Source organism: Benincasa hispida, chromosome 4, assembly GCF_009727055.1.
Source record: "Benincasa hispida cultivar B227 chromosome 4, ASM972705v1, whole genome shotgun sequence".
Lineage (NCBI taxonomy): Eukaryota > Viridiplantae > Streptophyta > Magnoliopsida > Cucurbitales > Cucurbitaceae > Benincasa > Benincasa hispida.
Window position 1 is genome coordinate 25,779,621 of NC_052352.1, and position 15,263 is coordinate 25,794,883.

Consider the following 15,263-nt stretch of genomic DNA (forward strand, 5'->3'; position numbering starts at 1 on the left):
TAAATTTTCAATTCTGTCATACAACAATTTCTTCACACTTACACAACAATCAATATTCTAACAAAAACATCATCTGTATCTTCAAAAACAGTAACTAGAAACATGACAAACACATAAAATAAATGTAAAGCTGTAAATATAATAAACCTTTAATTTGCCAACAAGTTTCCAAATTATTACAAAGCTGTGTGCGAACATTAAATTTGAAAATCAAAATTTAACCTATTATTTGAAAACCCTTCTGAAAACGGTGACAAAAAAAAGGGGTTTAAATTTAAAAGATCATATTTTTATGGCAGAAAGTCCTTTTCCCTTGTTGCTGGCCTTGATGGTGAAATATTCTTGCACATTCACACATCTATAAAGAGGAATCTGTGGAGATTCACTCAATGGCTTACAATAAGGTGAAATGTATAAACCAGCTGGTGGATCATAGAAATATCCCAATGAATATCTATGCTCCTTATTTTCTTGTATCGTCACCCGGTGAAGAATGCTCGGAAACCGCCCATTTGAAAGAATATGTAGGATATCGCCAACGTTGACGATGAGAGTACCACTCATCGGAGACAACGGAACCCAACCTGCTCCGTCGTTGAAGACCTGGAGCCCATCACTGCGTACCTGATGAATGATGGTTAAGAGGGAGGTGTCAGTGTGGGCGGCGAGGCCGACGACTCGACTTGGATCGGGGCACGGTGGATATGAGTTCAGGCGGAGAGCCATGTAGGGTTTTCCGCCGGAGTCGCAGGTTGAAGTCAACATCTTCACCATTTCTTTATCGGAGATATGAAGAAACTTGAAGATTAACCTAATTAGCCTTTCTCCTAAACCCTTCATTTGGTTTTGATACTCCTCCATTACATCACTTTAAAAAGAAAAATAAATTACAATCCAATGTGCAAAATTTTCAATTAGGCCATATAAAAATGGTTAATGCATGTGATTTACTTATTTATTAACTACTATATATGATGTGTGATGAAATCATAAAGAAATGAATTTTTATAATCAAAACACAAATGGAAGATTTAAAACATAAGCAATTTTAAAAATAAATAAATAAATCATTTTGAGGTCTTGAGGTGTACGGGTCTCAAATTTAACATTTTTTTTTAAATCTTTTTAGAAATGGGTTAAAATATTAATGTCCAAAGTTAGTCCAGGTACCCCTTTTTTTTTTTTTTAATCAAATTTTGTTAAATAATAATAAGAAAAAAACGTCAACTTTGAGAATTATATCCATTAAAATCTCAAATCTAAAAAATGCATCTATTTAAATTCTAAATTTTTAAGTGAAATAAACTGGATCATTAATGTTAGTGATTTATAGCTCTTTATACTTCATTAGATTTAAAATCAACTCAAAATCGCATAAGTAAATAACTATTCTTGCAATTTTTCATTTGTAGATATTACATAATTCTCTAAAAGGACTGAAATTATATATTATAATAATTTAACTCCAATTTATATGCATGAAATAAAAGTGAATTATATGAATATGTTATGGCGATAAACCCTAATTGTGTACGTGCATGAAAAAAGTTGCCTGGATTTACCAAAACCGTTTGTAGTCATTTGGCCAAAGCTTCTTAGCATCATCAACTGGAGAACCCAACACGGTGAATCCTTCATGCCACATCAATTTCGGATGATACTTCGATATTCCGGCCATGCCGTAACCGGTGATGCTGCTGGGGGACTGTAATGCCTTCATCTTCTGTCTAGCTGGGAGAGTGAAAAGGCGTCGAGTCTCCTCTTCCGCTTCGTCGATTAGTGTTTTCGGGACACCATGGTTAATCAATTGAAACATTCCCCATTCCTCGCATGCCCTCCCTAGGAGCTCCGACGCACCATTGTCGAGAAGGTCAATTATCGGGAGTGAAACCCTTTCGTCCAACTCGACCGCGAGCGATAACTCATTGGAGTCTGGCCACAAGTGAGATTCAGGAACAGTTTGAATTGAGCTGAAGTCCAAAGGAACAAATTGACTTGGGGGAGGAAGCTCTTGATCATGATCTGCCATAACTGATATCAAGCTATACCTGCATAAAATTCAAAGGAAAAGAAAAAACCATCATGTAAAATTTAACAAAAAACAAAAACAAAAAAATTGAGGATTTAGAGTTCTCACTAATTTGTTCCCCTGAATATTTTAGAAAATGAAAGATTAACATATATATATATATATAAAAGACCTCTTTTTTTTAATTTTGAGAAAATTAGAGTGATTTAACTTTAAAAATTGAGAAAGAACCATGAAATTCAAGGAGCCAGTTATGAGAAGTTCACCATTTATGGAAGGATTTGGTGTTTTTGGTAAGAAACAGAAGACAGTGGAATTTGGCCATATATGGTTGCTTATTGGGAATTACCAAACTTAAAGATCCAGAGGAGATAACTAGATAAGTGTCACTGTATTCATTTAATTAAGGTTATAATAACATTTTCATCTACTTGAGTTTTTGTTGAATTTTAGTTATTGCATTTTTTACAAATCTTAAATTTAGTTTTTCAAAGTTATTTTTCTCATCGAAGTTGCCTGAATAATAATAATAATTTTCATATGAAGAAAATAATAAAATAATTATTTTAAATGATAAAAACGTTAGAAATATTTTCAAATTAGCAAAATATTACTGTCTATAAGTGATAGACACGGATAGACATCCATCAATATTTTATCAATAAAATTTTGCTATATTTATAAATAAATAGACTCACCATTCTATATTTGAAAACATCACAAATAAATATATGATATATTTTTAAAATTTATAGTGAAATTCTAATATATGACATTAAAAAATAAAGAAAGAAAGAAAGAAATCAACTATAACAAGTCGTAAAAAACTAATTAAGATTTATCGAAAATATAAGACTAAAATTAAAATTATATTTGAACTAAGAACTAAAATGATATTTTAATCTCTAATTAAGAATGGGTTTCTTTCTTGGAAGGTGTATACATTTTTCTGAAATAAGAATAAGAATGTTGATAATGCCTAAAGCTAATTACAATTTTAGGTTACACCCGCTTTCCAAAAATGGTATTGGTTTTTATATAATTAACTAATCTTTCATGTAATAATGCCGGTTCAAAAAATCTAATGATTCAAAAAATTTGATCAATCTAATCTAATATGTACGGTTTGTGTTGAGTTATTAACCTAATATGTATAGTTTGAATTAGGTTATCAACTCATTTAGATTGGATTAGATCTAAATAAATGAAAACTTTATAGATTGGGATGATTTGTAGATTTACATAACATAACTCAAATCAACTACTAATTTTAAAAAGGTAATCTTTTTACTTTCAATACAATCATATATACATAAATTCATTTTAAGTTAACTTCATGAGTTTTTTAGATTATTATTATTCAAGATTATTGAAAACAATTTCTTTAACACTATGGATATAAATTTTTAATAATATAAATTGAAATTGATTTGCTGAGTTCAATATGTGAAAATTAATAAACAAATTCTTTTATACTTCTACTTAAAACAAAAAATTTAAAGAATGACCCAACTAATTCGAACCAACTCAACCCAAATGTTTCATGATCGAATTGGTTTGAGTTTATTAATTTAATCAGGGTTGTTTGGGTTGAAGCAATTTATGACCCGAATGGTTAGGTCAGGGCTAAAAACTAAAAAGTGATTCAACTCAATCTAACCCACAAACATCCTAAGTAATTGTATATATATAAGAAAATATGTATAAATATAACTCTATGGATAAGACAATATTATCATTTAAAAAGTTGATTTGATTCTCGCCATATGTTTAGGGTGTGGGTTAAAATTTTGATCTTTAATGAGTGTTAATTTTAAATGAGTCTATTTTAATGGCAAATTATATCAAAATAGATATATGTTCTTACAAATTATGTGACTTAAAGTAGAAAAGTTTATACAATATAACTTAAATAGATAAAAATATGTTTTATTTATTTGTTTTTATTTAGTCTCCAATTTTTCATATAAACGAACAAAGAAAAGAGTTCAAAGACAATGGAAATCAGATCGAATAGCAGAATCTGCTCATGGAGGATGGTCATCGAGCTACACAGTAGAATGTCGATGCATGTGAGCATGAAATGCTAAAACATGGACAATCGAGTTAAATTATCGATTAGTCCACAAAAAGCCAAGTAGCCAATCAGATGGATCTCTCAAATCGCATCAATTAAGATTTGAACCTCATTCACATATCTATCCTTCTTCATCAGGAGATTCCAAATGATTTTAGAGTCAGTTTCAGTCCATAAGGAAGAGATGCCAATCTCAAGCGCATTCTAGATATATCATTAAACATAACAATAACATCATCAAGCCCCACAGGAATCGATAAGGAAGAGTAACTTTCCATCGTAAGTATGACTTCACCGTTCGAATTTTTTAAAAATATATAGTATGTCTCGAAACACTTTTAACTTCAATTTTCTTTTATTTTTATTCTCTCGATTCATGCACTTAAAAATCTTCTTTTCAATTTTCAAAAGACCTCAAAATATTGGAATTATTACATTCAAGTTGCAAGAAATACACGTGCATTTTTTTATGGGAGTTCATTTTTGTTTAACTTCACCCTAACATGTAGCAACAGCCAACAAGTTTGTAGTTTGGTATTATATTTATAGAATGATGAACATATGCTCTAATTGTATGAGAGAAATTTTATCAATAAAGAAAAATGTATGAGAAATCAACACATGAGACCTCAAACATAAAAAAAAAAGAGGCCAAATTGTATAGATCCCATTTATACTCATTTGATTTTTCATTTTTCATTTTTCATTTTTGAAAATTAAGCTTGTAAACATTAATTTCACCTCTAAGCTTATAACTTGTTTTGTTATTCGCTTTTTATTAATGTTTTAAAAAACCAAGCTAAATTTTGAAAATTTAAAAATATAGTTTTTAAAAATTATTTTTCATTTTATAAATTTAGCTAAGAATTTAACTATTTTTCTTAAAAAAATATTAAAATCATGATAAGAAATTTAGATGAAATAGATTTTAATTTTCAAAAAACAAAACGTCTACCCTAGTAGTCAAGCTTGAATTTGAAGTCTTAATCCTATATACTAAATCAATTTTTTTTTCTTTTTTACTTTCCTTCATGGAAGAGAAAATTAATTTTAAAAAATAGAGTCCAAAATATTCATATACCAATAAGGAACATAGATAAAGACATCAATGGAAGAGTTATCGATAAATCAAACATCTTAGATATATATATATAAGCGAAAATAACTCGATTACTACAAAAAAATTGTGTTAAGGATCAAAATGTTTTGTAGTTCATATCTGTCTAATGTACTTAAAATTTAGAGTATTATATTATATATTATACTGTCACATCATTTTAATATTAATAATGCCAATACACAAGCCAAATTGTTGATCTGCATTTTTCATTAAAGTTTCAAGATTCTTTTAACTAATTAAAGAGAATTGAAAAGGTATAATAAATCGATCTACTTGGAAAAGAAAATGAAGAAAGGTATAAATCTAGATCATAGACACAAAGGAAAACTCAATTTATAACATTTTATAATAAAATAATAAGAGAGAAATACATTTTTGTCCCTTATGATAATTCTATTAATATTTTTAAGTTAGTATTTGCCTTTTAGAACATAACAAAAACACTAAATCTTTTTGCTTATGCTCTTCAATAATGACCCTCCAGTTAAATAAAAAAAATCAAACATTGTAAGATCACTTTATGGAATAAAGAAAGGTCAATGAATTGATATATGTATATGTTCACAGAAAAAAATATATATCTATATCACAATTTTAACTGAGTAGATTTGAATCAACTAAAATTTATAACTCTTAAAACTTTAATCAAATCTACATCTTCCACTAAATTTCCATTAAAATTCTATATTTTAAAATCTAATTCACGACTTCTAAAACTTTACAAATAAGTGTTGAAGAAGAAATTTTGTCCAATCACAAAATACCACGTGTCGTTCATTTGGTCATGTGATCATAATAATGGTTTATCACCTTCAAAGATGGTAAAGCCTAGACCAATAAATTTGGCTAGATAATGACCAATTGGGCTTTGAATCAGAAATCGGATTGGACCAAATATTTAAAATTGCTGGGTCCAAAATTCAACTCAATTCAAGCCCACAGTGGAAAATTTGGGCCACAGAAAAGTGGTTGGGCCGAAACCCAATATTGGCTCGGGCCCAAAAAGTAGTTGGGCCAAAACCCAAAAGTCCAAAGGCAAATGGGGCTCAAGCCCACCTAAAACCCATAGAAATCCTATATAAATAGAGGATCTGCCATTTCATTTTGAAGAAGAAGAAGAAGAAGAAGATTGCAAACTCTGAAGATCAAAAGCTCTGAAGATTGAAGTTTTGCAAAATTGAAGTTTGAAGCTCCAAAGTTCAAAAGACTTGGAAGACTTAGGCTCCAAGCTCCTGAAGACTTCAAAACTAAAATTGCAAGAAGATTTGGAAGATTTAAACTTATTGTAACGTTTTAGAGAAGGAATCAAAGGAATATATTAGATATTGTACTTTTATATACCACAAATCAATACAAATACAAAGTTCGAATTCAGCGAATTGAATTTCTATGGAAAACCTGTCGAACAGTTTTGCACACCCAATGGGACCATCTCTACCTTTCATCTCTTTCTCTACAACACAAATCTAACTAAAAAATTCATGGCCTCCAAAATCAACGCTCCCAAAACTTCAAGCGATATCCACAACAGACCAATTACTCGCAACCGCTCTAAGGGGATTCAACAATCTGAAGAGTTGTCTCTCTTCAAGATTGCAAGGAATATATGGGAACAAATTTCAAAACAACTGTAAGGTGGAGTTGTCATTAAAGAAAGTCCTACAGTTAACAAGCATGTTCCACCTTCTGAGCAATCAGGTGAAGAAGAATTAAACCCAAATATAATGTTAGTCATGATGGCTAATGTGGGAACAAGTGAAGAAAGGATGGCCAAACTCGAAAAGAAGCTAACATGCTGATAAAGGCTATCAAAGAAAGGGATTATAAATTGCATCCCTCAAGAATCACATCGAGAGTCGTGACGCTGCTGAATTAAGTCATACACCTGTAGACAGGAATGATGATAAGAGGAAGACTATTCTACAAGAAGGCCAACCACAAAATTCGATGTCAATTGCTTCGTTGTCTGTTCAGCAATTGTAGGAGATGATTGCCAATTCCATCAAGGCTCAATATGGTGGACCCACTCAAACTTCCCTATTTTATTCTAAGTAATATATGAAGAGGATAAAAAATTTAAGAATGCCAAGTGAGTACCAGCCACCCCAATTCCAACAGTTTGATGGGAAGGGCAACCCAAAATAACATGTTGCTCATTTCATTGAAATATGTGAGAATGCTGGTACGCGAGGAGATTTGATGGTCAAACAATTCGTTCGAACTCTGAAGGGAAATGCCTTCGACTGGTACACTGACCCTGAACCTGCTAGTTGGGAGTAGTTTGAAAGAGAATTCTTCAACTGCTTTTACAGCACGAGGCGTATCGTCAGAATGGTAGAGGTCACGACCACCAAATAACGAAAAGGCAAGCCGGTCATTAACTACATCAACTGCTGAAGAGCATTAAGTCTTGATTGCAAAGATAGATTGAGTGAATTATCAGCAATGGAAATGTGCACTCAAGGAATGCACTAGGGACTTCTGTATATTCTGCAAGGGATAAAACCCCGCACCTTTGAAGAGTTGGCGACCCAAGTTCATGATATGGAACTAAATATTGCTAATAGAGGATTACTGGTCCTAGAGGTAAAAAAAGAAAAGAAAGAAGTGAACAACATCTAGAAGATATCGAAGGATGCCACTAAAGAAGCCATGGTCATCAATACAACCCCTTTGAAGTTCATCTCCAAGGAGAAAAAGAATGAAAAAGGCCAAGATGGGGGCAAGAAAAAATGTTTGACATTGAAAAAGAGACAAGAAAAAGTCTACCCTTTTCCAGACTCCGATCTGCCTGATATATTAGAGCAACTATTGGAAAATCAACTCGTTGAGCTTCTTGAACGTAAACGACCTACAAAAATGGGAAGAGTAAATGATCCCAATTATTGCAAGTACATCGAGTTGTCAGTCATTCAGTAGAAAAGTGTTTCGTACAGAAGGATTTAATTTTGAAGTTAGCTCAAGAGAAGAAAATTAGTTGGGCCTCAACGATATAGCACAAATAAATCACGCCATAATAACGATTCATCCTGATACTCGACTACCTACGACAGGGATTTGATCCAATTTGGATCTCTTGAGCCTGTTATTATATATTCTTCACCAAATCCCTCCTAAAATGACCGACTTTCAGAAAGTTAACTCCTAGAAAAAAGAGGAAAAGTTGAAAGATGTAGATGAGGGATGAACATTAGTAACTCGTCGGAAGAGGCACGAACAAAATTTTGTTCAAAAAGAATCTCGTGTGTATCAAGACTATAAAAGGAAGAGAAAGTCTCAAAGAAGAAAAGCAAGGAAGAATATGAGAAGACTTCGTTTAGTTATCAAAGAAAGCAAGGAGATTCCTCGACCTCGACAACAAATAACCTTGAAAGACATTTTTCCAAAGAACTTTCTAGTAAAAAAAAAAGTTTTGTGTCACGTTATCAGTATGACAGAAAAGTCTCAAAGAAGAAAAGCAAGGAAGAATATGAGAAGACTTCGTTTAGTTATCAAAGAAAGCAAGGAGATTCCTCGACCTCGACAACAAATAACCTTGAAAGACATTTTTCCAAAGAACTTTCTAGTAAAAAAAAAAGTTTCGTGTCACGTTATCAGTACGACTGAAGATGATGGCACCACTTTAAAATTTGCAGAAGCGACGGCTGATGTGCGGAAATTGAAAGTCAATTTTACTCGACAATCAAATTCTGTGGATGCGGTATGCGATGCATGTTCCTAAGATATGCGTTGATAGTCATGCGTCGATGGTCATACGTTGGAATGAAAATGCGTCAACAATGTATGCAATGACCATGCATCCTGCCACAAATTTTCTTGCGTTCACGCTAAGTATAATATGAACGTAAGTTTCTCGGGTAACCCGAGGTCAAATACAGGGACTTGTAACTATATGTTTGTGGTGATGTGCATGCGGCGGTTGAATAAAAGAATGGAGGGGATGTTGTTAAGTTAATCCTACTCCTACTCCTACTCCTATCTAACAGACAATGCAATGAGAATATGCATGAAAGGTAGAGATGCGACAACACTTGACATGAAATAAATGAATGGAAAAATAGATAAAATGTAGAGATGCTTTCATTGCAACTCTTAAGAGTGATTGTAAGGGAACCTTAGTCAGTGTCAGACTATGCGATCATGTTATTACCATGCACAGCAAGTCATTTTTCAATGAAAATGTGGTGCTCCTAATTCTAGGACGCATGTGTTGAATGCAAAAGTGTCCATAGAGCTTATTCCTAAGTCTCTACTCTTTTCCTACGCGATGATGCAAAATACACCCAACGCTGCGGTGACCGCATTCAATCGTATCCTATCTCTAGGATGCATGCGATGTATTAATAACAAATAGTGCTCATTCCTAAGCGCCCATCTCTTGTATTATGAGTTCTAATCTGGCTCTCTCAAGCCTAGATTCTGACCTGACCTTCCCAAGCCTAGATCCTGTCTAGACTACCCTCTCGAGTATCACTAATGGACGAATGAAGCGTACATAATACAAGACAACCGCATAAACTTCGCTAACCTAAGGTTGCTACTATCTCTAGTGAACAACGGATACCTTACTTAATGCATCCAACCACTTACCCTCCCGAGCAGTTAATTGTTGCTAACTTTACTCTTAGACAAGCAATGTGTTAGCTTATAGACAGGTGTTGCCGCAACTTCGCACTCAGCAAATAAGGTTACTCACATACTCACGCAACACACACCTCTTGGTAGGTTGCTACATGCTTCATATCCCTAATCCACATGACTAAGTATGCAATACCCAACCAATCCCACTAAGTGTTGCAATGAAAGTAAAGATGTTAAGCAAGAAGATGGAGATAGAGTCGAAGGAATAGAGAAATGCATTGAAAAATACATTGTATTAATTTTTTAATTCCAAAATGTTATACAATACAATATGAGAAAAGAAAGGAAAATAAATGGCCGGCTGGAAGCAAAGATTTACTCTCAGCGGATGTGCGTCAAGGCTGTCGGTGGTGCCATGGATGGGTGGTGACTCTCTCGAGATCTAGCTTCGGTCGAAGGCTTCGATCGTCACTCAGAATGGATGAAGGAGGTGAAGAACTCTTAGCCATCTTCTCACACAGTTTGTTTGGATCACAAGGATTAGCCCTAGGCGAACTTCAGGTGAAAACATTGGATAAAATGAATTTTAGCTCATCGGCTTCTATTTATAGAGCTTGGCCGCCGACATCATTCATTGGACTGCTTTGAGTTTGACGTTCAGCCCGTTCGTCCTTTCTGAACCTCTGCCACCAACAGCGTGGTAGGTGAAATGTCAACATCGGCTTTGGATTTTCTCGAGGTAGATGCGTTGATGCGTTCATTCTACCTACCTTGCGTTGATCCCATTAGAATGCGTTGTCACATAGCTGCAATCATTCAATGGCCGCATTCGCTTAACACTGCAACTCTATATGATGACCGCAATTGCTTAACGAGTGTAACTCCCATGCAATGGATACATAGGGCTGATTACCGCAACATCCATGCATTGATCGATGCGTTTGGCTTTGTGATGGAGTGTTTCTCCGTATGCGGTCGTCTATGTGATGGTCCGGTTTCCGCGTTTGCGTTCATTTCCTGCATTGGCTACAAAAATAGAACATTGAATGCATAATTAACGCAAAGTAATGGGTTAGCTGAGATTCGACATGCTGATCAGCGCAAACTCATATTCTCGAGAATTCTTATCATGATCGATGCAATTTCTGCCTAACAACCTTCATAATTCTAAGTAAAAAGACTAAGATGGCATGCATTTTTGCATGTCATCAACAACCGAGCTAGAGAAACAACCTTCTTTCAGGATAAATGATCTATTGTCAAGGATGAACTGGTCAAAATATTAAAAGGAAATGAAATTCCAACTACTTCGGCAACCCAAACAAATAAATGTGCTTCATGTTGTATATCGATATCATTCACCGACGAAGATTTACTACTTGGGTCAAAGCTTCATAGTAGACCACTATTTGTGTTAGGATATGTCTGATAGTAGAAACTCAGTTGAATCCTCATCAATTATGGCTCGGTTGTCAAAGATATTGCCGAAATCAACCATGAATCAATTAGGCATTTCAGTGGAGGAGTTGTCGGGTAGTAAATTGGTAATTCAAGGCTTCAATCAAGACACGAAAAACGATAGGCACAATTCGTCTAGAAATCACCATAGGAGATTTGCAAGCAAGCACCATATTTCATGTGATCGATACAAGAACCACCTATCGGTTATTGCCAGGGCATCCCTGGATTCATGAAAACGGAGTAGTAACCTCCACACTCCACCAATGTTTTAAATTCTATCAACATGGCATGTTGACTCGAAGCCATTCTCAGAGGCTGAATCTCACTTTGTTGATGCAAAATTTTATCTAAAAAGCGATAATTTTAGTGAAGTTATAACGAAAGAGGTTCCTGTGGCTAAAGCCACTAATAAGCCCGAGCAATAAATGATCACAAAAATGAAGTCGAATGAAGTAAATGCTTTTAGCAACCGAGGAAATTATGAACCGACAATCGAAATCAAATATGAGGTGTTAAAGAATGAAAAGACGATTACCCACAAAAGAAGGTCTCAAACTCGTCTGTAGTATGTTGTGTTCCTCTTTCTCGACGCAAGAAAGGAGAATCACCATTTACAGAATGTTCAAAAAGTATGGTCAGAGACATAGAAATTTGAAAGAAAACTTCCCCACACCACTTACAAAGATGAATAAGAATGAAGTGGAAAAGGCCGAGAAAGAAGGCACAGTAGCAGTTCTTCCAGAAAAACGAACAAAAGAGGGCTTTGATCCAAAGGCATATAAGCTACTAGCAAAGGTGGGGTATAACTTTACAACTCGCACCGAGCTTAAAAGTCTAAAAATATTTGATGAAAGGGTTGGACTTTCTCCGACTCAAAAGAAGCTTCAGAAACAAGATATTCTATACCTATCTTAAGGTCTAGACTTGGATATAAGTCCACTGAGCCAATTTTCATAACTGGAAAAGGGAAAACAAAAGTAGTACACACATGTCACATTACTATAGAAAAGAGCCACGATTCTAAAGAGGACGCAAGAAGCAAAATTCAGAGGACTTCTGTCTTTAGTCACATTACCCCTTCAGTAACACGTTCTTCAATTTTTCAAAGATTAAGCACACCTACAGTTGAAGATGAAAATCAACATTCAAACTCTGGCTCCACCGATTTTCAGCCTTTAGAGGCTCAATGCAAAATTGAATAAGATAAATAGTGTGTGTTTGACTTCGACCATTCAGGCATATGCTTTCAAGAGATTAAGCGTGACCATAACAAGAAGCCAGAAGTGATCTCCCATAGTGTTCTCAAGCAAAGCACGTGAGGCGAAAAGTGATAGAAAATTCACAACGTTGTTCCCTCAAGAATGAAAAGGAAGTTATTTGTTTCCGTAAGTATGGAGGGCTCATTAAAAGTGAAACGACACAATGTTGTTTTCACTCGATCAAAAGAGAATGACTCAGATGATGAAGGGAATGCGATAAGTTGTTGTCATCTCAAAATAGATGAAGCATCAAATTCTGACATGCTTGAAAAGGATGCGGAAGGAGCTCTTTTATCACTGAAGGATGGTGGTCGATCAACGGTTGATGAGCTGAAGAAAGTCAACCTGGGAACAATAGAAGAACCTCGTCCGACCTTCATAAGTGCATGACTTGCTGGTGATGAAGAAAAGGAATATGTGAGCTTACTCACGGCATATAAAGACGTGTTTGCTTGGTCGTATAAAGAAACGTCCAGGCTTGACCCAAAAGTTGTGGTCCATCGCTTGGCAATTAAATCAGGGTATCGACTAATCAAGCAAGCTCAACGACGCTTTCAACCAAAATTGATTCCTCAAATTGAAGAGGAGGTTAACAAGCTAATAGAGGCTGAATTTTTACGTGAAGTCAAGTACCCAACATGGATAGCCAACATTGTGCCCGTGAGAAAACAAAATGGCCAACTACGTATATGCATGGATTTTCGTGACCTAAATAATGCGTGTCCAAAAGATGACTTTCCCTTGCCCATCACAGAAATTATGATGGATGCCACTATCGGGCATGAAGCCCTATCTTTCATGGACGAGTCATCGGAATATAACAAGATTCAAATAGCTCTAGAATACGAGGAGAAAACAATGTTTCGAACTCTAAAAGGTATATACTATTATAAGGTAATGCCTTTTGGATTAAAGAATGCAGACGCCACATACCAGTGTGCTATGTAGAAAGTATTCAATGATATGCTACATAAACACGTCGAGTGTTACGTCGATGACCTTGTAATGAAGTCCAAAAAGCGACATGACCACCTAAAGGATCTAAAGCTTGTCTTCGATCGCTTGAGAAAATATCAATTAAGACTGAACCCTCTTAAATGTGGGTTCGGCGTGACTTCAAGAAAGTTTCTTGGGTTTGTCGTTAGGCACTGCAGAATTGAAATTGACCAATCTAAAATCGATGCCATCCAAAAAATGCCAAATCCAAGAAACCTGCATGAGTTAAGGAGTCTTCAAGGTCGCATGGCCTATATCAAAAGTTTTATATCTAACCTTGTAGGACGATGTCAACCATTTCAAATATTGATGAGGAAGGATACAGTCTTTGAATGAGATCAAACCTGCAAAATGCCTTCGATAGCATAAAGAAGTATTTGCTCAATCATCCGGTCTTGAGCGCATCTATAGCTGGAAGACCATTAATATTATATATTGTTGCTCAAGAGAGATCCCTTAGAGCACTACTTGCACAAGAAAAGAAGAAGGGCAAGGAATGTGCACTACGTTATCTAAGTATAACTTTGACTGAGACTGAGCTGAATTATTCTCCAATTGAGAAGATGTGTCTCGCCTTATTCTTTGCCATAGACAAGTTGAGACACTATATGCAAGCCTTCACCGTACACTTAGTAGCAAGGGTCGATCCTATTAAATATATACTATCTAGGCCATTCATTGCAGGATGCCTCGCTAAATGGGTAATCATACATCAACAATATGATATTGTGTATATACCCTAGAAGGTAGTGAAAGGTCAAGCATTGGCAGATTTCTTGGCTAACCATCCAATCCCATCAAATTGGAAATTATTCGAAGATTTCCTTGATGAAGAAGTATTCCTTGTCGAAAACAAGGAACCTTGGACTATGTACTTCAATGGTGCGGCACGAAGAAGTGGAGCAGGTGTCGGTGTTGTCTTCATTTCTCCTAAAAAGCACGTGTTACCGTATAGATTCACAATCAATGAGTTGTGTTTGAATTGAAGGAACTCTTATACAATAGTACCTCTGAGCGGGAGCGAATCTTTCCAATTAATTGTGATAGAATTTTCACCTATACATTCACACATACAGATATACATTAACAGTACTAAATTACAGGTATGCTTTCAGATAAAATAAACGAGAACAAGAGAACTTACCAGTTGAAGACTTTCTTCTAGACAAATCTCGCTCTCACACGAATGGACTTCTTGTGCTCTCGCTAGAACGTCAGGCAATCATTCAACAACACCCCAGTCATCTACCACGAACGGCTTCGCACGAACAGTAGGAAATGGGGATGACACCATAAATCGGAGCCCTCAGAATTCTTGGAGTGAGAATCCAAAGTGTGGGCTCTTTTCCGATTTGGTAGAGGTGAGGAAGAAAAGAGATCATGTACAACGATCAAGCAAGTGAGAGAAGATAACGACTATTGTATATTCAATGTGCTTGATCGTTTAGGCGAGGTACACGATCGTGTAGGAAAAGCTAGGCGATCGTCTATACAATCGTTTAGTAAAGCTCGGGCGCTAAGCGATCATTTAGAAAAGGCAGCCGATCGTTTAGTAAGTAGCGCGTGTGGGTGAGCGATTGTTTAGTAAATGAAGCGCTATCGTACAGGCTCTGAATTACTAAGCGATTGATTGTAAATCACACCGTGAGCAATTATGCTAGTCCCTTATAAAATGAAAACAATTTTCATTTTATTCTTCAGTTACGAAAACTGAATTGAACTTCTCACTAACGCATGGTT

The 15,263-nt window shown here is 35.2% G+C and overlaps 1 protein-coding gene across 1 annotated transcript; it reads right to left on the minus strand.

The window, feature by feature from the left end:
• Positions 1 to 52: 52 nt before the first annotated feature.
• Positions 53 to 2,130, minus strand: LOC120075911 (gibberellin 3-beta-dioxygenase 1-like). Its single transcript, XM_039029654.1, has 2 exons — positions 1,563 to 2,130; positions 53 to 868 (listed from the first exon to the last, which is right to left on the minus strand). The coding sequence occupies exons 1-2, from the start codon at positions 2,027 to 2,029 to the stop codon at positions 283 to 285; spliced, it is 1,053 nt and encodes a 350-aa protein (XP_038885582.1). The 5' UTR covers positions 2,030 to 2,130; the 3' UTR covers positions 53 to 282.
• Between the last annotated feature and the right edge of the window lie 13,133 nt (positions 2,131 to 15,263).

Excerpts from the sequence above, each read along its gene's own strand:
- LOC120075911 (XM_039029654.1), bottom strand. The coding sequence starts at position 2,029 with ATGGCAGATCATGATCAAGAGCTTCCTCCCCCAAGTCAATTTGTTCCT. Across the intron at positions 869-1,562 it reads AATGACTACAAACGGTTTTG|TGATGTAATGGAGGAGTATC; the intron begins GTAAATCCAGGC and ends TTCTTTTTAAAG.